The sequence below is a fragment of the Chelonia mydas genome, chromosome 5, assembly GCF_015237465.2.
Source record: "Chelonia mydas isolate rCheMyd1 chromosome 5, rCheMyd1.pri.v2, whole genome shotgun sequence".
Lineage (NCBI taxonomy): Eukaryota > Metazoa > Chordata > Testudines > Cheloniidae > Chelonia > Chelonia mydas.
The window spans coordinates 33,199,708-33,226,435 of NC_051245.2; the positions used below are offsets into that span (position 1 = coordinate 33,199,708).

Here is a 26,728-nt window from a genome sequence, read left to right on the forward strand (position 1 = left end):
CCCTTGGTCAGTATTACTCCATTTACAGAATTCTTCTTCGGCCGCTGGGAGGTGTTATGAATTCTTTACCTTTGCTTCTCCCTTTTGAAACGGAGACCATCATCCCTTAAAACTTGTAGCACTGCTGGCCTTGTAAGCAAGAGTTTGGTGGTCATTCCCAAATGGCAATGCAACTTGTTAAATTACATGACATCAGTCTGAAATACCTTTAACCACTCAGAATCTGCAACTATTTAATTCAAAAATAAAAACTGTTACAGCACACTAAAAACCTTCAAAATAATCATCCACCTTTGAAATGTTTTCAAAAATAGGAAATCCTTAAATCTTTGAAAAAACTGCAGCTACATCAACCTAAAATATCTGACATGCACAGCCCTAATTTAACAAAGTCAATCACTTTTAGTGAAAGCACACTTCTTGAGTCTGAACAGAATGGCACTGTCAAAATTTTTCACTTCAGAACCACAAGGTTAATCTTTTGCAGTCTGGCTCGCACCAATTAAGCCCTGATAAATAAGGCACAACTAGACAAAGAAAAGAAATTTCCGTTTCAAATCACCAGGTCAAGGGCAGCACACAATGGGTATTGGGTGTTTCCAGAATGTAGTTGACCTATCGTCTTTTCAGTTCATATTCTAAAACCTAGGGTATCCCCAGACATATTATGTTACATTTCTGGAAAATATTACTCATTAAATTCTTCTGATATTACCTGGATTAAGTTCGACTTACAATTTTCTAATATAATACACATTAAAAAATAGAGGTATGCACAGAGTTTTTAAACCATGTCAATTTTTCAGTGGTTACTGATTCTTGGTTATTCTATCAGATTAAGGCAACCCTGATTTTCACATGGTAGCAGACATTTATAAAACTTTGAACATGCACTTTAGACTTTAAGCAGTAGTAAATTATACAGTTTGCGAAGATTTTTGACTCATTCCACATTTTCAAATTGCTAATTAAATTAAAATACAACTGTCTAATTTTTAATATTAGAGATGGACATCACCCAAAATCTCAGACACAAACACGTATGAATTTTGTGGCACAGACTAATCTCTAATTTTCAGTGGCAGAAGTTCAAGTAACACAGCTTTACTTACTCAATGTACTAATGTAAAGTTACTGCTCAGATTTTCACATTTGTTCTTTGTATTAGGAAAACTGACTATTGTATTAAAACTGTCCAAATGGCAGTATAACATGACTTGCACCTTGTCAGTTTTTGTTTTATTAATTTTTATATTATGTATGTGTCGTGAAGTGTATCAATGGTATAAAGAAGCTAGATGATATGATCCACAGACAAAGTGTTTGCAAAAATACAATAGTAGTTTAAGTTCCTATTACAGGACCACTTTATCAGTGAGCCTTCCTGCTCCTGGGTCACAGGACTCAATAATTAACATCAAGACCCTGACACTGAGTAAAGACTCAGCTTTCATCTATTTCAGATGCTCTCTTCAAAGCTTCATTATAAGATTTACTTGCACTAATTAACCAAGATCAGAGTCCATTAGCTTTTTGCAGGCTGCCCATCACATCACATGACACCTGTATTTGCAATGATGCTGCATGACAGCAAACTAAATTAATGTAACGCTAATAATTTCCCCCCTAAATGCCTGTCCTTAAAGACTTTGGTCAACTTGTTATTATTTACCAAGATTTGAAAACTCAACACAGGCTTATTGTGACTATAAAATGATGACTGTTGAGCTCAAATTATCCAGCAAAAAGGGATTTAAAAAGTACTGATGATGGTTTTCCACCAGAGGTAGCCGGGTAAAATTAGAACTACAAACAGTACACTTTCACGACTCCAGCAGTAAGGATGGAGAGTTTTCAGAGAACTGATTTCACTATCTTCATTTCAGAAAGTATCCACAGCAATCCAAGGCAGCTCTCAGCATTTAATCATTTTTAAATCTTCTGCAACTGAGAAATTAACGAATTTGTAGGGAGACAACACTAAAGCATAACTGGAATATCAATACTTAGGTAATTTTGATTCTATAATGACCTTTCAGAACTCTTTTCCTCTTGGAAGCTAGATTGGTTTGCCTAAGTAGATGTCAGCCGTGTTACCATTGTGCTTATGCTTTACCAAATCCTGCACTCAGCCCACAGGTGTTTTACTTTTCAAGTGACGGCACTAAGAGTTGAAATAACAATGTCATGAACCTTTTATATCAACACTTTGGAAACAGCATGTGTCTTTCTGAATACAGTATGATCATCAGTCCCTGGTGAGTTGACAAGTAATCAATAAGTAGTGAAAAATAAGAAAATATACACCTAGTATGAATAATGCCAAAAATCAAGAATCAACAGTTAAGTACACAGAAGTCAAGAAGTGCTAATATTAAACTTGAATGTGCAATTGTAACTCTGTCCTATGTGAATATGTATGGCAGTACAATCTTGAAATTTTTTCAGATACAATGGACATTTTAATACTTCTATCATTCTTTTCTACTTACTAATTTATACAATGATCCAGTATACCTTTGAGTGACATTACATCTCTTCTCCAACATAAAATTTTTAATATTGTGCCAGCAGCATTGCATTTTATATTTTGAACAGGATATTTTTGTTTCCCTTTGGGGAGATACTTCTGAATAATAATTGGTTTCTGAGCAATTTATAGATTATATTTGTTTTCATTTATTTTTGTCTTACTTGAAGTGCAGCAAATTAGTATTTTGTATCTCAATGATCATGCAAAGGCCTTAATAAAATATAAATATTACTTTTTCAGATGCTAGAAAAACTCGAGGATGTTACAAAATTGTTTCCTTAATGAGCCAGAGCATGTATACATACCATAATATACTACAATTTGAAAGTCATCAATATATTTTCAGCTATACAAGTACAAATCAATTGAAAACAATTTTTCCACAAACTGATAAACATGTATGCTAAGTATTTAATCATATTAAGTAAGATTAAGGTATTACCAATACAATATATTAATAAAACAATCCTGATAATGATGTAGTTGATCTTATAATTTAATTATTAACTACATGTGTTAATGTATTTATTAGTGGCCTGGAAAAGGGGGTGAACAGTGAGTTGGCAACTTTGCATTGGAGATAAAATTATTTAGGCTAGTACAATGTGGGGAAAACTATAAGGCTATTAGGAAGGACTAAATGAATTGGCAGTTGAAATCAGTGTGGATCAAAAGCAAAGTTACGCATGCTGAAGGGAACAATTTTAATTACTCATACACCTGACTGGGTTTGTAAATTAACTGTATCAACTCACGAAAAAGATCCAAGCAGCATTTCAGACACTTCAATCAAGATGTCTGTTCAAAGGTTCAGCAGCAATGAAAACAGCAAACTAATGTTAAAGGTGCATATGGAATGGAATAGAGAAAAAAAATACAAAAATATTACAATGCTAGAGATCTTGATATATACAATCTCTCCCCACTTGCATCCATTCATAATGTTGCTGCAAAGATCATTTTCTTATCCCTTTGCTTTGGCTGTCACCTCTCTCTTCGCAGCCTTCCACTGGCTCCCACATCTCTTATAATGTCACACATAAGCTCCTTTCTCTTCACTTTCAGGGCCCTCATGGTCCATCCCCACCTCACCCATCTTCTCATTCAGTATCAAGAGGTCAGCTCCCACCTCCACTGTCACATGGTTCCAGCCTCCATAGCTCACGTGTTAATTTTCAAACAAACACCTTCATGCTTTCACCAGTGCTGCCTCTCCTGCTTGGGAGGAACTCCTTGTAAACATCAGCAGAGCTACTTAATTATTGTTTTTGAAAACTTTTCTTAAAATTTGCCTTTGCTATGATGCCATATGACAAAACTTAGCACACCAGCATCCTAACTGTTAAGACCACTGCCTACATAACTGTACAATAAGGTCTCATTGTTTCCTTGCACTCTCCTGTCTGTATCTATCTGCTGTCTCTTGTATTAAATGGTAAGCTCTTCGGGGCAGGGATTGCTTTTTTTTGTTCAGTGTTTGTACAGTGCATAGTATAATGGGGTCCTGGTCCATAATTCGGGCTTCTAGGCTCTATTGTATTACAAATATATAAAATAAATAAATAAGGCTTTCTTTCTCCATCAACAACTCACTGAGGCTTTTAAAGTCATTAATGGGTTCTGAGGAGATTCTGAAGGTGTGTTTTAACCCCATCTCCCTAGGATTTCAGTCTTGAAATCACCACCACTTGGGAGGTTCTGAGGGAAGGGTGGCTCATGCCCCACATGGCTATGGGCTGCTTGATGTTTTAGCATTTTGTAGCAAGGGGTTACCTGACTGGCCCAATCTCTCTCCAGGCTTTTGTTGAGTCCACACAGGAGGTAGGGTTTTGAGCGATTGCCTCCAGGGAAATGCAGTGCAGACCTTCTATGCCGTATGACTAAGGAATGCCAGAAGTTGCTAGGAGGTCTGGACTTTCACCATCCAGGGAAAAGAATAAATAGAAGGGGGAAATAGTTGGCACTTCAGTTTCTAGGTCTTTGAAACTCTGCTGGATTGCAAACAATTACACTTCTGTCTTGCACTTTTTATTTAAAAAAAGCTAAACTAAGGTGTTTAAAGCCTTTATTATTAATTTAAAGCACAAAAGGAAGTATCTGTGATGCCATCTACTTAGTTATAAAAGTGGAATATTTCTCTTTAGTTGTGTTGTCAAGGTGGTTTAGTGGCTTTCCATAGTGCTTTCTCCTCTCCCTACTCCTTTTATAACTAATATTCCAAAATGGTAAATCTAAATAAAGACAAACAAGTTAGTATTAATAATCACATGTAAGGACATTTATCTTTCGCAATGGCTGTGATGAAGCTTTAAGTTTATAAACCTGAAGAACTGAATAATTTCCCCCTAAAACATTTGTTAAGAGACCGACAAGCTTTTTAGCTACTTCTCACAAACCACTGCCCATCCTCAGCAAGGACATGTGTCGGGCATCTGAAAACCAGCCACAGCAGCACTCTAGCAGAATAGCGCTTTACCCACAGCAGAGAACTAACGAGGGTGCTGAGTGAGTTTCTCTCTGGAGCTCGCTTTGAAAAATGTTACTGCTTGGGTGCTGATTCTGACTCTACCTTTCTGCAAAGGAAAAAGAAAATCAAATAAGGAAACAAGCAAAGAAAGGACAGGGGGAAAAAAGAGATGGGGGGCAATGGTAAAAAGAAGATATGAGGAAGGGGGAAAGAAAGTAGTATGGGGTAAAAAAAAAAAAAGCAGCAGAAAGGTCAGAAAGAATACTAGGAATTCTAATATTTGTGCCCTATAGCATTCTCCTATTATGCATACAAAATTATGTGGAAATCCAAAAGTTAAAGAATTCATGTTTTGATAGCATTTCTCTTAGCCAAGATAATTATCACACAGAGAAAGAAATACAATAGTGTACTGCAAGTATTCTAATCAGGGACTCCGACAAAGTTTATCTTGTAGACTATCTGGCCACAGAACTTTCTGATCCCAAAACGCAAACCACCCTTTACTCCCCATTTTCACTCATCCAAATGAACTCGCCAGCAGATGACCTGCCTCAGTTCTGCAACTGGTCAGCTTCTTACCTCCACTCAGAGAAAAGGGTAGCAGAAGAGCCAGACAACTGCTGCACAGAGACCAATTTGATTGACTGAGCCATGCAGGAAATAGCAACTTTTATCCCCCCCACATTTTTTTAAACCCCCATGTGAAAAAAAGACCTGCAAGTCAGCTATTTCTAAGCCTTAGAAATCATGTAAATACCTTTTAGAAAAAGAGTGAATTCCCATTAAAAATAAAATTAAGGGAAATCAAACATACTGAAAAGGCAGTAAGGAAGTTGGTTCTGGAAGATATAAGAAATCTGATTCTACATACTTCCTGAACATGCAACTGCCTATCATTTCAATGGACTTGAAACCTTCAGGACTGCATTTAGTCTGGAAATGGTCAAACAACCATGTTGTGTATTTCTGTTATTTCCCTCGTAGGGACAAATCTTGTTCATCTGCACAAAGTCAGCAGGACTAGAGAGCAGGCTCATTTGGGGTTGTTTTTTTTTTTTTTTTGTGGTGGGAGGGATGCAAGAGAGGACTATTTAATGTGTGTCTTGTTCTTCCTAAAGAATATTTGGATAAAATGAAGTTCCTGTAAGTGATCTATATGCAATCAGTGGTTCCAATTAAGTTCTAAGTGGAAAGGTGTCTACCTCATTAAAAAAAACAAAAACAAATTGATATACTACTTGGGAATCTCTGAAGAAAGGCCAGGACTCAAATGGTCTTTTCTATTCTAAAGGTGGCTGCCACAGAGCACAACGGAGACATTTTCTCAGAGAAGTGTACTCCTTACCAGCATGTGGATAGAAGATTTCAGTCTCCAGGGCTCCACTGTCTTATTTCACAGGCACTAAATTCACACAATACTTTGCGTGACGTGCCAATTTCTGAATACCTGTATGAGTCACTACACTACAATCAGACAACCCTTCTATTACAAGAGCACAGATCATTCCATCCCCCATAAATTAGTTCTAACATGAGAGCAGTTTAGACCCAGAGATAAACTCAATCCCCCTTTCCTCAATCTATGCATGAGAGAGGAATATTTTATCAAGGGTCAGATTTACAAGCCATGTTCTTTCTGCATCTTTCTCTCCTATTGACACTTTTCTATTTCTTTGTGGGATATAATTTTCCAAACATCTGGATCTGTTCTTTCCTCCATAATCTAATGCGCAATACTTTATGGGCTGTATATCATGTAGAAATACTGTATGGTACTATAGTGTAACTGTAGTTACACATACGATACTGAAAGGAAAGTGGATAAAAGAATGGGCATTTCTTAAAATGTTCTTTTCAGTTACCTGATTTTGTTTCATCTTTCTCCTGACGAAAAGCAGAACCAGCAAAATCTACACATGTTGTATGGTCTGTTTAAAAACTGCTCACCTCATGATCTAAACTTCTCTCACTAACAGATTATCTGATTAAAGGCTCCACTAATGTAAGTAGATAAATTTATCTTGCCTACAGGCGTGAATGAGAATGTATCTGCAAACTTACAATAATGTTTATATACTGGTCTCCTTCACAGCTCAATTATCTACACCAAAGAAGGTTTTTAATAAATTCATCTGCCTTCTGTAGTTTGAAAGGGGAAAATCCCTAGATATCTCCAGTTTCTCACATAAGCCAATAATTTAAAAGGGGTCTATTAGAGTACCCTTGGCTCCTGACAGAAGTACTCTTGAGAACCTGTCATATGGTACACCATGTTCATTTAAACTCTCTGAACAAGGTTTATTAGTTATTATTCTGCAAAGTTTGCAACAAGTCTTGGCAAACCTACCATTAGGAACTAGGAACACTAGACCAGACATTTAGAATCCTAAGAGTAAAGTTTCAGAAGTAGTCATTTTCAATGTTCAAGTCACATTTAAGATTTTATACTACTAACTCTTTTAATCTATATTATATTCAAGTCTTGCCTATTTTAACAAGGTAAACAAAGGGGATTTTTTTTATTTTTTTATTTTTTTTTTTGAAGGGGACAATTTTGTTGACAGAGGCTATTTCATTTTGGGCCATTGGACTCAGTTCTAATTTATTAACTAATCCTTTACTGACGGTAATATGAGACAATTATTAGAACCATAGCAAAAGAATATGTAGTTTCTACTGCTAACTTTTTAGAGCACTCATGTATAGCTGTACAAAATTTGATTTGCTAACAAGTAATACAATCAATATAGTAATCCCTAGGTTATATATATTAGCAGTAAATTCACTTTTTCCACTTTTCATATCTGCTACACATGCTTGTAATGACAGACCAACTGCATTTGAAGTGGTCAAGAGAATAAAATGAGATGTTTCTGCTAAAATGATAGGCAGTGAAATAGTTAATTCTGACATCTGTACTGACATCCTTAAGTTTTAGTATTAATCATTCACTGAGATGAATGGGCAGTTCACATCTGAAAGAGCTATTTTAAGCTCCGTGCAAATGCAGGAAGGCATCACTGCATTGGTTACATTCTAGTCACATTTCTAAAGGTGTCCTTCTCAATCTCTGGGGCTTCAGTGCTAGGAACTAATTTAAAAAACAAAAGACTGGACTCTAGAGTATAATTCTATGGCAAGGGGTGGATGAGTAAGCACAGAGGGTCCTCCTGTTCCTGATACATACTATGACTAGGGCTTCTAGAAGATGAAAGCATATTGTGAATTTGTAAAGCTATCCAAATAAGCATTTTAGGGTAAATGTGCTCAACATGAATTATATATTTCTACTTTTCTTGGTAATGTGACTAGAGCTGGGAGAAATATTTTCACAGTTAACACCTGGCTACACAGAGCTATTCCTGAATAGCTATTCCTAATTAGCAATTCTTGGCTAACTCAGTGTGTGGACACACTTATTCTGGAATGACAATACATTATTCCAAATTAGTGGATTAAGCTAATTTGGAACAAGGTACACGGATTCCGGAGCATCCACCATGGAGTTAATCAGGAACAGTTAACCTAATTTAAATTCACACCCTATCTTAATCGGGATTCATTTTCTTATGCAGAAAAGCTCTCATGGAAACAGGCTAAAAACATACCCTGGATTTGTGGAAAGCAAAGAAAATATATAATTTTAACTCTACTTCTGATTTTTCCATAAAAATGCAGTTTTTTCAAGCAAAAACTATTATTAGTCTGATCAGACCTTTCTTTCCATTTTTTTGTGCAGACAAAAGGGAAAGAGAACCCCTTCAAAGTCTGGTGTAATTCAATCAGATGCCAACTTTTTGACTTGAACCCATTAATTCTTTTTCATCAGCGTACAATACTGAGTTTTGTGATGACACTGGCTCTGGTAAAAAAGGAAAGCAAGATTTTTTCAGAGCCTCATTAAAACTGGTCTTGTTAACAAATTTCACAGCAAGATCGAGAATTACTATGTTATTTTGTAAAGTCCAAACACCATAGAATATTTCCCATTTCACATCATGAACTTAGCAATAAGAAAAATGGTAATTTCTCATATTTAATTTGTACCATAAACTCACTTGCCCTTCTGTACACTATGGGTGCCTGTGAGTGGGCACCAGATATGACTGTGATTCACCTCATGGAAAACACTTTGGGCATTTGTAAAAAGGTAGACAATGATCAGAACTAAGAGGAACTTGGGGAAGATCCTGGAACTTTTCCCAGGAGTACAAATTGCATGGCCTGACAACGCAGGGTGTGGCAGGGAGCTATGAAGCCACCTTCGGTTGACAAGGCTAGGAGGTACATGAATAGGGCACCATCATGGGGGCCATAATGGGTTGGTAATTTCGCATCTAGAAATAGCATATGGGGCATCAGAATTATTCAGGGTGGAGGAAGTTCATCTGTCAAGACTTGGGAGTTAACATGTGACAAGGTTCCTCCCCCACTCTGAACGCTAGGGTACAGATGTGGGGACCTGCATGAAAACCTCCTAAGCTTATCTTTACTAGCTTAGGTCAAAACTTCCCCAAGGTACAAAATATTCCACCCTTTGTCCTTGGATTGGCTGCTACCACCACCAAACAAATACTGGTTACTGGGGAAGAGCTGTTTGGAAACGTCTTTCCCCCCAAAATACTTCCCAAAACCTTGCACCCCACTTCCTGGACAAGGTTTGGTACAAAGCCTCACCTTTACCTAGGTGACTACAGACCCAGACCCTTGGATCTTAAGAACAATGAACAATCCTCCCAACACTTGCACCCCCCCCCTTTCCAGGGAAATGTTGGATAAAAAGTCTCACCAATTTGCATAGGTGACCACAGACCCAAACCCTTGGATCTGAGAACAATGAAAAAACATTCAGTTTTCTTACAAGAAGACTTTTAATAGAAATAGGAGTAAATAGAAGTAAAGAAATCCCCTCTGTAAAATCAGGATGGTAGATACCTTACAGGGTAATTAGATTCAAAACATAGAGAATCCCTCTAGGCAAAACCTTAAGTTACAAAAAAGATACACAGACAGAAATAGTCATTCTATTCAGCACAATTCTTTTCTCAGCCATTTAAAGAAATCATAATCTAACATATACCTAGCTAGATTACTTACTAAAAGTTCTAAGACTCCATTCCTGGTCTATCCCTGACAAAAGCAGCATATAGACAGACACAGACCCTTTGTTTCTCTCCCTCCTCCCAGCTTTTGAAAGTATCTTGTCTCCCCATTGGTCATTTTGGTCAGGTGCCAGCGAGGTTATCTTTAGCTTCTTAACCCTTTACAGGTGAGAGGAGTTTTCCTCTGGCCAGGAGGGATTTTAAAGGGGTTTACCCTTCCCTTTATATTTATGACAACATGTTTTTCGCCGATATTAAAGTAGTATTAGATGTCTGGGAACCCAGGTAGGTATGGGGTGAGGCAGCCAAGCTAATTATTGGCACTTTCTTCTGGCAAACGTCCAGTTTGCAGGTTGGGGGAGGGCTCACGGAAGGCCCCCGGGGTGTGTGTGTGTGTGTGTGTGTGTGTGTGTGTGTGTGGTGAAATGAATATAGAATAACTTGTACTGTACACTTCTATCTGCCTGGTACTCCCAGACATTTAAGAATAAAGTTGTGGCTTAATTAAAATCACATCCAGTGTCTCTTGTGCTTCTTCTAGCATCACCGGACAAGAGGCATTGTACAGGTAAGGCTGCTGGTATGCTGAAACCAATATGGACTCATTGTTTCCTTGTACTTGCCTGTCTATGTCAGTTGTCTTTTGTCATATACATTATAAACTGTTTGGGGGCATAGGCAGCCTTTTTTCTGTTTGTACAGCACCTAGCACAATGGTAATACAAATAATAAAACAAAACAACACCACAGTCAGCGCTTCCAATAACTGGAGCGTGATCAACAGGGGCAAACGTGCTCATCTTTCAGTCATATAAAAGATCAGCAGTTTGGAAAGGTCATGACTGGGACCTCCCAGGATGATAAAGAAAGAATTGCTACTGGTCATACCTCAGGTTATGCAACTGCTGGGGGAAGTGCACATACCTATGCATACTGCTATAGCAGTGTATCTGTGTAAAGCAGGACATATATTTAGAACTGTAGGTATAAATGTATACCTGTGTGCACACCAGACAAAGCCAGACAACCTTTTCCCAGAGGGGAAACTTAGAATCCAGATAGACATTCAGTGAATGTCCACAAGATCACCAGCACATTCCTGTAGTCTAGACCATGGTGATGAACTCTGGGATTTGGCTCAATGTGATCAATGAATGGCAGAACAATATAAGAAAGGGCTGATAATACAGAAGCAGTAGTAGTATTAACAGGAAATACTTCAATTTTTTTTTTTTAACTCTTGTTTTGAAAAAAAACTTCTGGCTAGTAAATGCCTTCCTTGCCTGGGAAGTTTCAGCTCAGTTCATGCAGCAATACCAAAGTCAATCAATAACTTTGTGAAGACTGCAGAACAGCAAGCACAAGATGTAAAACAGACACTAAACTAAAAATGTAATTCTTTCCGTTAATATTTTTATATATTTAAAATAACAAGTGTCCTTTTACAGCTCTTTCCACACTGACTACCAAGACATGTTTGGTTACTACTTATCAAATTAAACTAATTTTCTATTCTCAGAAATCAATCATCTTGTCCAACAAATTCCATATTAATTAATGCTAATATCTCTTAGCAATTTCCTTTACGCTGTTATGACACAGGTCTATTCAATCATAATGAGATTATGTAACACATGTATTCTATTTATCTGAACAACAAAACTTAAATTGCTGTTTAGAAGTTGTACTGCTGTTTGCCAGTGATTTTTCTAAATATTCATGACTAAGTCACCGCTCAATCTGAAGATACTTTCTGCAGTTAAAACAGTTTGATCTATTTTAAGTAACTTATAGAATTAGCACGATTCAGAAAGCTTGTTGATAGAGAACATTTAACTGTTTAACAATACTGAACAGTTGATTACAGAAAGACATGTCAGTGCACATACAACAGCCAGATAAATTATGCACATCTGGATTACTTCTGGCAAAAAACATAGCTAAGTGTCTAAAGCCAAGATTACCAATCTGTCACTAACAAGATGTACATTTATTTAAAAAACGTCAGGGACTCAGTCATATTTTCTATTTCTTCATAAACTTTCCAGCTCTGCATAAAGCAGCAAACAGGTGACAAAATGCATTGCTCAAGTAACCAAAGGCTGTATAAACAGTAAGAATTGTGACCTTCTCAAACATATATTCCAATATTCATAATTTGAAGTCAACTGTACTGTTCATTAGTATGGTACATTAAAATCTAGCATAAAAAATGATGTGTGATCAACTTTTTAACAGAGCCAACCTCAAAATGTAGGTGAAAAGAGTTAATAAATCAGAATAAGAAACAAAATTACCAGAGAAAAAAGTTACCACCATACTCTAACTTGTAGTAGAAAAGGTTTATTTTTATACATAATTTGACATGAGAAATACGTCTTCCCATGTCTAATATTCATGGGCAAAATCAAAGTAACCAATTGTAGTGGTAGATGAAACCTATGGCATTAGGGATTGAAGACAGTTTCCCCATGATGGCTGTTTCCTCAAACTAGTTGGTGGATTTAATCCAAGTCCTAACACAACTGGCAGTCTTATTTGCAGTCTTAGCATGTAGACCAAAGATTGGCATAGACAATGAAGTCCCTTCTCAGCCACATAGGGTGGTTCAACCAAATTTACAAAATTTTGACAGTGCAGCATGGAAGTCTGCATTACCACTACCTAGACTGTAGCTGTTCTATGGATAAATGCATGGTTTCAGTCTCCTGAACTCCTACTTTGGTAACTTTCATAAGCACTGTATTTTTTTTTTTTTTTTTTAAATGAAGGTACTGCGGTAGTTAAGACATTGCAGTCCATCTACTGCAGTCTCTGCCATATGCAAGATTGGCAGCAAAGTCTTTGTAAGAACAATCTTTGAATGTCTCCTTAGGCAGAACTTGCACAACTGAATTTGAAGGCTACTTTAATATTTTAACAGTTCTTGCTGCTAAATTTCCCACTCCATCCAAATGTTTAACAATCCTTTCCTTTATCTAGTTTCACATCACTGCTCTCAATAACTTCTTACCAGCACAATTCCATCGGCTCTCAGCCAAACTAATGCCTTTTAGATAAGGGAAGACATTTTATTCCTTGCCCTCTTCATACTCACAAGCTACATATATTTGTCTCAGTTTTCTCTTGTAAATTCTTCAAAGTCATTTTGACTTTGACAGTTTGTCAGTTTGACCGTGTGCTTGATTGTTTGAAAAGTATGAATTGGGAGTGCTTTGTTCCAGGTAAGCCTTGAGTGGGCCTGACGGTTATAAAAAGCCAGTCAGCTGTGAACCAGCTGAGCAGCGAACAGGGGAGAGGCTAACAGAGGGAGCTTGCCTGGGGAGAGCCCTCTGAGGCTTTCATCTTGCAGGCTTCTCTGAGTAGTTACTACAACACCTGAGGAAGCTCTTAGAAGGAAGGTAATATGGATTGTGAGGGTTCAGCTGTTACCTGCACAGGATGTGCCATGTTTGTCTTTCTTCCACAGGACAGAAGCGACTTTGTCTGTACAAAGTGCAAGCTGTCTCCATATTGGAAGAGAAGGTTCAAGGTCTGGAGAAAAAGTATCAACCCTGAGTTGCATAAGAGAAACTGAAGATTTCCTGGACAGACGTCAGGATATGCTTCTACGGACACAACATTCTGAAGATTCAGAGCAGGCTGTGCAGCAGTTACAGAAGGACAGTGAAGAAATGTGGCAGCATGTGACCTCCAGAAGAAGAAAGGAGAGTGTCCATGTACCAGCAATGCAGATACAGATAAGCAACCGTTTTCATGGTCTCTCCACAGGTACTAATGTGGAGAGTGGACTAGATGATACATCTGAGGGAAGGAAGCAGGAGACTCCGCCAATTGGAAGGCATGAGATGCACTGTCCTTGGGATCAGTGTTCCATGACCACCGCTCCCAAGAGAAGGAGGCGGGTAGTGGTGGTCGGGGACTCCCTCCTCAGGGGGACTGATTCATCTATCTGCCGCCCTGACCGGAAAAACCGAGAAGTCTGCTGCTTGCCAGGAGCTAGGATTCACAATATGATGGAGAGACTGCCGAGACTCAGCAAGCCCTTGGATCGCTACCCCTTCCTGCTTCTCCACATGGGCACCAATGGATACTGCCAAGAATGACCTTGAGCGGATCACTATAGACTACGTAGCTCTGGGAAGAAGGATAAAGGAGTCTGAGGCGCAAGTGGTGTTCTCGTCCATCCTCCCTGTGGAAGGAAAAGGCCCGGGAAGAGACTGTTGAATCGTGGAAGTCAACGAATGGCTACACAAGTGGTGTCGGAGAGAAGGCTTTGGATTCTTTGACCATGGGATGGTGTTCCAAGAAGGAAGAGTGCTAGACAGAGATGGGCTCCACTTAATGAAGAGAGAGAAGAGCATCTTCGCAAGCAGGCTGGCTAACCTAGTGACGAGGGCTTTAAACTAGGTTCACCAAGGTAAGGACACCAAAGCCCTGAGGTAAGTGAGATACCTGGAGGAAGCACGAGCAGGAGAGCACAAGAGGGGAGGGCTCCTGCCTCACACTGAGAAAACGGGATGGTCAGCAAGTTACCTTAAGTGCCTGTACACAAATGCGAGGAACTTGGGAAACAAGCAGGGAGAACTGGAAGTCCTGGCACAGTCAAGGAATTATGATGTGATTGGAACAACAGAGACTTGGTGAGATAACTCACATGACTGGAATACTGTCATGGATGGATATAAACTGTTCAGGAAGGACAGGCAGGGCAGAAAAGGTCGGGGAGTTGCATTGTATGTAAGAGAGCAGTATGACTGCTCAGAGCTCCGGTATGAAACTGCAAAAAAACCTGTGAGTCTCTGGATTAAAGTTTAGAACTGTGAGCAACAAAGGTGATGTTGTGGTGGGAGTCTGCTACAGACCACCAGACCAGGGGGATGAGGTGGACGAGGCTTTCTTCCGGCAACTAACGGAAGTTACTAGATCGCAGGCACTGGTTCTCATGGGAGACTTCATCACCCTGATATCTGATGGGAGAGCAATACAGCGGTGCACAGACAATCCAGGAAGTTTTTGGAAAGTGTAGGGCAATTTCCTGGTGCAAGTGCTGGAGGAACCAACGAGGGGCAGAGCTCTTCTTGACCTGCTGCTCACAAACCAGGAAGAATTAGTAGGGGAAGCAAAAGTGGACGGGAACCTGGGAGGCAGTGACCATGAGATGGTCGAGTTCAGGATCCTGACACAAGGAAGAAACGAGAGCAGCAGAATATGGACCCTGGACTTCAGAAAAGCAGAGTTTGACTCCCTCAGGGAACTGATGGGCAGGATCCCCTGGGAGAATAACATAAGGAGAAAGGAGTCCAGGAGAGTTGGGCTATTTTAAAGAATCCTTATTGAGGTTACAGGAACAAACCATCCCGATGTGTAGAAAGAATAGTAAATATAGCAGGCGACCAGCTTGGCTTAACAGTGAAATCCTTGCTGATCTTAAAGACGAAAAAAAGCTTACAAGAAGTGGAAGGTTGGACAAATGGGAGGAGTATACCAGGGAGGAGTATAAATATATTGCTCAGACGTGCAGGAGTGAAATCAGGAAGGCCAAAATCACACTTGGAGTTGCAGCTAGCAAGAATTGCTAAGAGTAACAAGAAGGGTTTCTTCAGGCATGTTAGCAACAAGAAGAAAGTCAAGGAAAACGTGGACTCCTTACAGAATGAGGGAGGCAACCTAGTGACAGAGGATGTGGAAAAAGCTAATGTACTCAATGCTTTTTTTGCCTCTGTCTTCACGAACAAGGTCAGCTCCCACACCACAGCACAGCATGGGGAGGAGGTGACCAGCCTTCTGTGGAGAAAGAAGTGGTTCTGGACTATTTAGAAAAGCTGGATGAGCACAAGTCCATGGGGCCAGATGCGCTGCATCCGAGAGTGCTAGAGGAGTTGGCGGATGTGATTGCAGAGCCATTGGCCATTATCTTTGAAAACTCATGGTGATCAGGGGAGTTCCCAGACTACTGGAAAAAGGCTAATGTAGTGCCCATCTTTAAAAAAGGGAAGGAGGTGGATCCAGGGAACTACAGGCCAATCAGCCTCACCTCAGTCCCTGGAAAAATCATGGAGCAGGTCCTCAAGGAATCAATTCTGAGGCACTTAGAGGAGAGGAAAGTGATCAGGAACAGTCAGCATGGATTCACCAAGGGCAAGTCATGCCTGACTAATCTAATTGCCTTTTATGATGAGATAACTGGCTCTGTGGATGAGGGGAAAGCAGTGGATGTGTTATTCCTTGACTTTAGCAAAGCTTTTGATACGGCCTCCCACAGTATTCTTGCCAGCAAGTTAAAGAAGTATGGGCTGGATGAATGGACGATAAGGTGGACAGAAAGCTGGCTAGATCATCGGGCTCAATGGGTAGCGATCAATGGTTCCATGTCTAGTTGGCAGCGGAGTGTATCAAGTGGAGTGCCCCAAGGGTCGGTCCTGGAGCTGGTTTTGTTCAATATCTTCATTAATGATCTGGAGGATGGCGTGGACTGCACCCTCAGCAAGTTTGCCAATGACACTAAACTGGGAGGAGTGGTAGATACACTGGAGGGTAGGGATAGGATACAGAGGGACCTAGACAAATTAGAGGATTGGGCCAAAAGAAATCTGATGAAGGTTCAACAAGGACAAGTGCAGAGTCCTGCACTTAGGATGGAAGAATCCCATGCACAGCTACAGACTAGGGACCGAATGGCTAGGCAGCAGTTCTGCAGAAAAGGACCTAGGGGTTACTGTGGACAAGAAGCTGGATATGAGTCAACAGTGTGCCCTTGTTGCCAAGAAGGCTAACAGCATTTTGGGCTGTATAAGTAGGGGCATTGCCAGCAGATGGAGGGACGTGATCGTTCCCCTCTATTCGACATTGGTGAGGCCTCATCTGGAGTACTGTGTCCAGTTTTGGGCCCCACACTACAAGAAGGGTGTGGAAAAATTGCAAAGTGTCCAGCAGAGGGCAACAAACGATTAGGAGACTGGAACACATGACTTATGAGGAGAAGCTGAGGGAACTGGGATTGTTTAGTCTGCGGAAGAGTAGAATGAGGGGGGATTTGATAGCTGCTTTCAACTACCTGAGAGGTGGTTCCAAAGAGGATGGATCTAGACTGTTCTCAGTGGTAGCTGATGACAGAACAAGGAGTAATAGTCTCAAGTTGCAGTGGGGGAGGGTTAGGTTGGATATTAGGAAAAACTTTTTCACTAGGAGGGTGGTGAGGCACTGGAATGGGTTACCTAGGGAGGTGGTGGAATCTCCTTCCTTAGAGGTTTTTACGGTCAGGCTTGAGAAAGCTCTGGCTGGGATGATTTAGTTGGGGATTGGTCCTGCTTTGAGCAGGGGGTTGGACTAGATGACCTCTGGAGGTCCCTTCCAAACCTGATATTCTATGATTCACTGACAGTTAATGAAAGGAGATTCCCTAAAAACAAGCAAAGAATTTAACTCCACCTTACTTTTTCTGTCAAAAAATACTAACCCTCTAAATTTAAAACCACACAATTTTAAAAAAGAAAATGGCATATAAAATATTCATAAGTTACCATAAAACAGAGTTTTGAGACTGCTCAATAAATCTACAGTACGTAATTTAATCTTGAAATTTAAGTACAAAACTGAAAACTGAATATTTACGCAATGAGTTTAATTTAATGTTTGTTTTTGTCAGATTCTTTTCCTTTAAAGTGAGTGATGTTTTATGAATGAAAAATATGCACAGATTTTCATATGATAATGTTGTGTTGATGGCTAGAAACCCAGCTGCCTGCTCTTTTTTTCCTGACTTTATTTTTAGTGCAATGACAGTTAGCTTTGCATAACTTAGTAATACAAAACTCTTAATGACTTACTCATACCCATAAGCTAAAAGTCATCATTTAAGACCAAAATGGACAGACAGATAATGTAAGAGCAAGTCTCTATAAATGAAAGTGGTATGAGTTAACACTTCCTTTAGGGACCAATAGTTACATTAAAAAAAGTCAGAGCTGTTTTTCTCATAGTGGCAATGAGTAATAGCCAAAAATCCCTCCAGAGCAATCTATACAAACAAATAATTCAGGAGAATACGTGCTGAAACATCTGTGGTTAAAAGCCTTTACACTTTTTGAACTATTCAAACTAGTCCTGTAGACGACTAATTATATGAAGGTTATATTAAGGTTGCCCAACACTTTTCTTTTTTTGAGACACTCAAATATCTCCATTATCAGCAGCAGACAAACCCTGGGGCTAGAAAAGTGCCTTTTCTTTATCCCATGAAATTCCAGATTGCCATATACCTGTTGTGGCTTGCATTCTTCAAGAACATTTTGGCAAAATGTCAAAATAACAGCTGAAAATGAATATTCTAAAGAGCAAGGCAAATGCCCATGCTAAATCAGTGATAGCAGCATGACCCTGTACTGGGAACGCTGGGAGCTGATAGTGAATCTGTAGTGACAAGAGCTGGGAGAGAACCAAGCTAGGCTGGGCTGATTCCATACCTCTGACCCAACACATGGCCTCAGTATCCCATATCTCTGCTCAGGGCCTTCACATGGAGCCCATCATTTCCCAGGGTGAGGATGACAGCTGGTTCCCCTGACCACACCCTCTGGATAGGGCACATGGTACCAGTAGCCCATCCCTCCTCTGAGCTAAAAGCTAATGTAGTCAGCCCTGTAGATGCACAGTATTGAAGGCTCAAGATATAACACTGCTGCTGATGCATGATGTGGAGATTGCTCTAGTTTCACACAATTTATTTTCAGCTTTTTCCTTTTAAAAAACACTTAAAATAGAAAATTACGTACACAAAATAAACTAAGTTATTTAGATTGCAAAAGCCAACACTTAAAAGAAATGACAGATTTACAGTTGCCTTGCAACTTCCCCTCCTCCCTTTGTGCATATACATTATGATACACATCTTTAATTACATGATCACATACTAATTTTTCCACAAGACCACTGTCATATTCACATTGGATTGATGGTTAGAGGAGTAGAATTAAATTTGCACAGGGCATCTGACATTTCCCAACATTCAAATGCTTAATATTACAACCAAAATAGCTTTCTTTTAACATAGTTTTTTTGTAACACATTTATAACAACTCACTCACTGTACCCTAATGTTAGTATACAATTGCACGAACCATATCAAGTTCTGGTTTACCTACATTTTTAATGTAGATTTTTAATATTTATTTGCTATCTGTATGAATCTAATTATGTGAAATTGATTGTAGTATTTATTCCAAATTACTCCAGCCTTTGTATTTCAAAATTAAACTCTGCAAAAGTTCATACGACCAAAATCCTTGGCATGTGATCTATAGAGAGTAGTCAGAATTATTAAAGGTGAGGCACCTTTTCCCTCTCTCCTCTCCCTAAACCACAATAGGACACCTTTGGACCTTAGACTACTGTTATTCGGGACAGATCACCAACTAATGTAAATGGGCATAGCTCCATTAACTACACTGATTTACATAAGGTGAGGATTTGGCTCATTTATTTTTGTTCCTCAATAACTCTCTCATATTCCTTGCTACTATTGTTGAAGGAATTTTCTTGCTAACAAAGATAGTCCAAGATACGATGTTTATCCAGAGCATTTAATGTCCAGTGCAAAATCAATATAGGTAAGAGGCCTCAACGATCAAACTTTTAAGTTATGGGTATGAGTAAGTCATTAAGAGTTTTGCATTACTAAGTTATGCAAAGCTAATGGTCATTTCACTAAAAATAAAGCCGGGGGGAGGGGGGGAGCAGACAGCTGGTTTTCTAGCCATTGACACAACATCATCATATGAAAATCTGCACATATTTTTCCATTCATAAAACACCACTCACTTGAAAGGAAAAGAATCAGACAAAAACAGAAGTCTTACAACATTAATTGCATGACTAACCAATGAAAAATACTAAAAAGAAGAGCTGAAATGAAATTATGGACACATGTCAAAGACCGATAACGAAAGAGGTACCAGAAACAGAACAAACAATTTAGGGTTCAGAAAAATTAAAAAGAGATCCCAAATAGAACAGAAAAATAAAAATAAAAAAATCAGAAAGAAAAAACATGAAAGGGGGCTAGAAACCAAAGACAAGTTGAGGAGTCCAATCAGGGAAAGGCAGAATGTTTCCCCCTCTTGAAGCACAATCACATTTCTGGGAAATGTGAAAGCAATATGCTGCGGCTGTCAGGGGAAGAGAATTCACAACATTTGTAGGACTTCACGTGGGAGTCCTCTAGAGGTTCACTCACACAACAAAGCTCTCTTCCCCATCTCACCTTAGAACTCACCCTTTTCTACCACTTTGCGAATTTCTGATTAACAGTTTACTTCCAATCTTCCAAGAGCCCTCTCCTTCATATCTTACTCTTCAGCAACAGTGCACAAAGTAGCTATACAGAGACAGCAGCAAAACACCGTCAATGCTTCCCATTGATTACTAATCCAAGAAGTGGCCGCAGCAAAATCAAGCCACAGTCTGCTAAGAGCAGTGTGATCTAGTTGCTAATCCTTCAGCCAACAAGCTATGAAATGCTATATATTACATCTATTTCTTCCTCAAGATTTTAATGGCTGTCCCATGACATTGCTATTTGAATCATTTAGAGGAGTTACTGATATGGATATGACATGATAGTAGACAAGCAGAATGGTACTCAGACTAGGGAGTGTTATGTTTAATAATCACATCTTAAGTAAACTGAAATTTCCAGAGGAAATAAACTACCAGCTTGTAAAATGGCACTAAGTAATGAATACGGTGAAATCAGTCTACTGGTAAAGCTTGTCTCCCACACCTTAAATCAATCCTGCTAATTCATTTACATTCATTTATTCAAGCTTCTCTTAATTTCATATCCCTTCTATTATTTTGCAGGACAGTCAAGGATGTTTTGAGTTTTATTTTAACAACTTTGTTTCTTTAAGTAAGCCCACAGTTGGTTCAACTCCACAAAACAAGGTTATTTTCTTCTGGAAGAAAAAGTGCATATGCGGAAATTCTGAAAACCATACAGTGTAGTGCAGAGCTGTAAGGAAACATATGACAAAATTTTCTTGCCAGACACATGTACAAACATATCCTAATAGATTGTTAAATTCTTCTGAGGTCAGTCATTGAAAAGAACTAAGTATAAATGGCAAGCAGAAAATCCCCAAACAGAAATGAAGCAGGTAAAAACAAAATTGCATAATAATAGTGTTCCAGATCAGGTATGATTATGTTAGAACTTGGAAAAATGATTACTTTTCCAGGTAAAAATGTTATATACCTGTATTAAATGTTTTTAGAGTGCTTAACACTAATTACTAAAGTTTCAGGTTTAGAATGAATAGACAAGGAACCTGACTATAGAAATCAGGTTATTTCACTTAAAACTGATTTACACTAAATTCCTAATAGTTTATATCATGCAACAGTAGCTTGTTTTATTGCATAAGTATGTTATGACTCAATCCACTATAGGTTAATGTCCAGGTATGTTGTAATGCCTTGAACATTAAACTCTCTACCAGCAGAGGGGGACCTCTATTGTGATTTCTCTCTTTGAAAAAAATCAAAAGGCAGTCTTCTAAATCCATTAGTGAATCTCTTGTGCATTCTTATAAGACACACATATGGGACTAAGTACTCGTCCTTCTCACAAGCACCCAAAGAAATATCGTTAACAAGCATAAAGCTATACTGCTTGTTTGGTCTATGTTGATTTGATCACACTGTGCGCCTAAACTTCTGAAGCGATTCGTGTGAAAAGTAACATTACTCTTGTTTAAGGGGAAATATACTCTATTTTAAGTTTTGTGAGGGTTTTGAGCCATTAGTTATAATACCCTGTTAGAGGCGTATACATTTCATTTCTCTACTAGAATCTCTGAAGATTTTTCTGGCACACAAACTAACAGGTCTCTTCTTGGCTTACGTGGCCTAAGTCTTTAAAAGATAAAAGTCTCAATAGAACTGTGAGCTATTATTACTGTTTTACACATGGGTAGACTGAAGCACAGAAATCAAGTGACTTCTCCAAGGTTGAAAAGGAAGTCTCTAGCAAATGCAAGGTAAGAACCTGGTTGTTCTAACGTTCAGATCTGTGCTTCAGCTACAGTGTATTTGTAATGACTCACCTAATAAGCGACACCGTTAGTTTTAGGCCTTAATTTAACTCTTCCCTGAAACTCTACCTCATCTCCTTTCATGCACATTTTATCAATTGCTGAATGAAGAAACTGAGGATATAAATTAACATTCATAGTGACAAAAAACAACATTATGTTAGTCTACAAAAAGTGTTTTTTTTTCTAGTAGTCAGTGACAGATTGAAGAGCTATGATCAAGAAAAAAATTTCCTTAGTCTAAGTAGTATTTTAAATTATGTCAAATTTTGGGCCTAAAACTGCCTAAAATTTGCCTATATTGGGGAATTTTCAGCATTTTGTAGTCAAGCCATTAAAAAAGGACTTTTTATAGAGCAGTATACCCATGCAATTTCTTATAGACTAAACATAATTTAAATAGATTTCAGATTTAATACACTAAGGCATCAACCAAAAAGATGATAATTTTAGATACAGCTATAAAAGTGTTTATTCACTCGTCTAGAAATACAAATCGAAGTACAAATAAAGAAGTTTGGGCATAACATGCCCCCTTCAGGAAACACACCTTCCATAGTTTCTCATATTCTGCAATAGTTGAAGTTTACAAGTGGTCTTAAGGAACAGCCCCAATTCCTTATGGTGACAAAAGCATGGATCACCATGACTAGATTAAAATTTGGGGAAAAAACGGACAAAAATATTTTGGCTAAATTTGGCATCTCCAGATTTGAGTGTTTAACCATGTGTCTCTAATATGCTCTTCATAGTTTTATTTAAGGACAAAAATAAATAAAGGCCACTGTAAGAGCTGAGAGCTGACATGGTACTGAAAGCGTTAGCCCTTCAAAATCTTGGATGGATTATAAATTAATTTTCAGGGTCCAAAAAGAATTTCAACAGGAAAGCGGGTTTCTACACTGGGTTTTATTTTCTAAAACTTCAGGATTTTGAAGAGCAGCTCTGCTAAAGGTTTCAATACCATGTCAGCTCTCAGCTCCTAAGGTGGCCCTTTATTTTGTCTTTAAAGAAATTAGTCACTATATGATGCATCTTTACCAAAAGCTCTTTGATTTTCTTAAAACAAATCACAATTGTTCTTAAACCTAACTTTCTTTGGGCCATAGGTATTTGAAACAGAGTTTTGTGGAACACCATCCCAGGTGAGTCTGAGGGCCTTTGACAAACATCATTGAATTTTGACAATTTCATATAACAACCAACATCTGGACTGCCCTTTTGGGGGCCAATATGAAAGTTCAGGCCTGTTAGTTTCTGCTTTTAGCACCTCTCTCATCATATAAAGGTTTAGTATGTCCCTGGAATACTCAATCTGTCTACATTTGTCGTTTCAGGAAAGAAAAAAAATGTACCAAATTAGAATTCCTTTAACACAGTTTAGCTTTTTTTGCTCTCAATGCACCCCTCTTGATTTAAGGTAAGAGGACTACAAAGATGAGTCAGAGAATTAGTGTCTCACATGAAGAGTTACCTCTTCTAGATGGAGGAGCACACCACAATCTCAGAGATGACTTCCTAAAAGACTGAAGGCACTTGGACAAACGTTTAGGTATAATGTGAAAATAAAATGATTCAATTCCCTGCCACCCTGAAATAAAGAAAAGTTGACATGGTCACAATAAAGCCACATAGTATTAAAAACTCTCTGGTTCCTAGGGCCTGTTTGCCTCAATACATATAAAGTACAGGCAACTCTGGGTTCTTTGAAAGCTTCTGGTGTTTGATGTAGTTTCATGATTGCCATAGAATATTATATTTAAGGTGATACTGAAAGTTTAAATATGGAATGTTACTATGTGAACCTCTAAAGCTTAACGACTGCAAACTAAGCAGGGTTTCCCATGATTATTTGTGACATTTGTACCTCTTCTCTTTTGCAGAGGGTGGATGATCCCACCAAATGGCTGGCAAGAGTTTGTAGATTCCTAGAACCCACTTTAAAGCAGAGAAAGATGCTAATAAGCAGTTCAGAGACTACCAGATCAGCCTCTGCAGGAAGGCTCTTTCAGTGGAAGGTTGTTCAGTGGAAACTATAGTTCCTTTTCCCCCCTTTTATCAGCCAGAAATTAGGTTCTCAGAACAGTTATAATGGTTGTAGTGATGAGACAGTTATCAGTCCAGCAACAAAAACCACAAAGAAGGAAACATTTTTCAATTTCTTTGAGCATTACAGAGTAGTCATCTAACTGACCTCCTAAGATGCAACAGTGATTGAAGCTCCAAGCCTGACTGTCCTACTCTCATCTGTCTCTATTGAAGGGGCAGGAAGGTAAGTTGTCCAGAGTGCAGTCAGCTGAAAAGTGTTGAACTTGTGGAATGCTGTGGTGTTTCGCAGGACTTCTGGCAGAGTTTTCCTGGATTTCTATAGGACTACATAGGCTTCTTGCAGAGCATTTTGTGGAGCCCATGCTGCAAAATTCCTTAAATATGCGCCACGCTTTTCAGCAACAGTACTTTATACCAAGTCTAGCAAATCTCATTTAAACTTGACGCCTACAGATGCACACAATTCCCTACTGAGAGCGGAACAAGCAATGGAACAAACAATTAGGATCCCCTCTTGTGGGCACTGGAAAACTTTGATTCATGTTTAAAGCTTTCCTTTTGAATCTACTAGAAGTATAGTACTTAACACACTAGACAGTACAACTTCTCCACTAAAAACCATCTGTGAAATTTCCCATTCTGCAGCAACACAAACATGCAAACGATGCCACTATGCAGACTAGCGTCATCACTTTTTGCCTATTAATGAAACCTTAAGGAAACTTTGTAAGCCAGTCAGTACTACTGTATATAAATGCTAACAGATCAATGACTGAACTAGAAATATACTGTATATTTTTCACATGTATAAACCCAACTTGGAAAATGAACATAATATAATATATACCAAGAATATAAAAGAACAGCATAACAAGCAATATTTCTATGAAAAAAGACGTTTCAAATTAAAATAATCTAGAGAATTATGGACCATGTAAACTCAATGAGGCTACAGAGGGACGAATGGCAATATTTAACTTTGTAAATTTAACACTTATGTATTGACATTCCACATGCTCAAAAATCCATTGCATGGGAATATTACATCTGCATGTAGCTAATACTATACAACAATTACATGGATTAAATGGACTGAAATCTAGAAAATCAAAACAAACAAGATAAAAACAGATTCAGATATTACACCTTCCCTGAAGTCGCCATGCCACTTTCTGTGGGTTTAAAACAAAATTCTTCTTTTCTCTCCCCACTTCAGTGTGAAAGATCCACAAAAACTGAGGATATTAAGTCCATACCTTAGCCAACAGCCATTAAAGTCAATGCAAAAACTGACACTGACTTCTATAGGCTTTGGATCAGGCCCTTTATGGGGAGATAATGAAACTGACCATACATAAAACGTCATCAGATGAACAAAATGAACAACAGGATAATGAAATGTATTTGTATTAAAGCGGGGGGGGGGGGATAGAAGGGGAAGGAGAGATGTTCTTTGTGTCACTGAGCAGAAGACATTTCGAAAATATCTTCCCATTTGCATTATCTACATATTAAATAAAGGAGGGATTCCAATTCAATATCTCATACATTATGACTGTTGGATTTATTTCCAAATCATACAACAAAGAAAAAAAATCCGTTGAAGAATCCAAACTAACATCAGACTAGTCTGCAAGTCTTTCCTAAATGATAAAAGTGTCTAAAAGCCTAAGAATTAAAGTAGCATCATCCACACTGCTATAGTTAAATTTACGGTAATATTTCCATACAGATTATAATTTTGCAGTAAAAACTGCACCAATTTAGAGACTGACATACAAATTCTAAGTCTAGAAACACAATTTTAAAGTTAATTTATAGAAAGGTATTTAAATCAAGATGTATTTTCAGTACAACCAGTGGGAAATATTTAACAAATATTGTGATTCATTGAGCAATTTACTTGATAGTTTTTGCAGCATTTGACCAGTTCTATAAGTGGCAGAATATTACATATTGAATTATCTGACGAATATGTTATTTGAATAATTTATTTTCCCCCCAAATTTGGGGTATATTCAGCCAGCTCTAATTTTCGTTTAGGCTAAATATAAACATACTCCCAAATATAACTGTTTTACCCACTGGCTAAAATAAATTCATTTAACAATTGAATTTTTCCAACATAAAAACAGAGAGATGATTGACAGTACTGTTAATGCAGTGACGTGCTTACAAGTATCTCCATAATCCATGCCACAGTGCTTTGAAGATCGCTTGTCAAGTTCCAGTCAATTCAAAAGCACTGTGATGTAGAATGAAATGATTGTACCTGGAAACACAGGAAAAATAAAAGATTGTCCAATGGTTAGGGCACTACCCTGGAATTTGGGAGACCAGAGTTCAATTCCCTGTTCTAAAACAGTTTGCCTGTGACATTGTAGGCAAATCTCTTAGGCTCAGATTTTTAAAGGTATGTAGGAATTTAACTCCCATTGATTTCAGTCTGTCCCCTAGTTTCTATGTGCCTCAATTCCCTATC

General features: G+C 38.4%; 1 protein-coding gene across 6 annotated transcripts in view; it reads right to left on the reverse strand.

Moving 5' to 3' along the window:
* ARL15 (ADP ribosylation factor like GTPase 15) overlaps nucleotides 1-26,728 on the reverse strand; it is a 334,164-nt gene that overhangs the window by 128,601 nt on the left and 178,835 nt on the right. The window contains exon 7 of one of the 6 annotated variants that reach the window (XM_043547422.1): nucleotides 25,753-26,518. The exons of the other annotated variants lie outside the window; for them this stretch is intronic. Coding sequence (XP_043403357.1) covers nucleotides 26,483-26,518 — 36 coding nt within the window. The 3' untranslated portion in view covers nucleotides 25,753-26,482. Of the gene's footprint in view, nucleotides 1-25,752; nucleotides 26,519-26,728 lie in introns of those variants that run through there. 6 annotated transcript variants of the gene reach the window in all.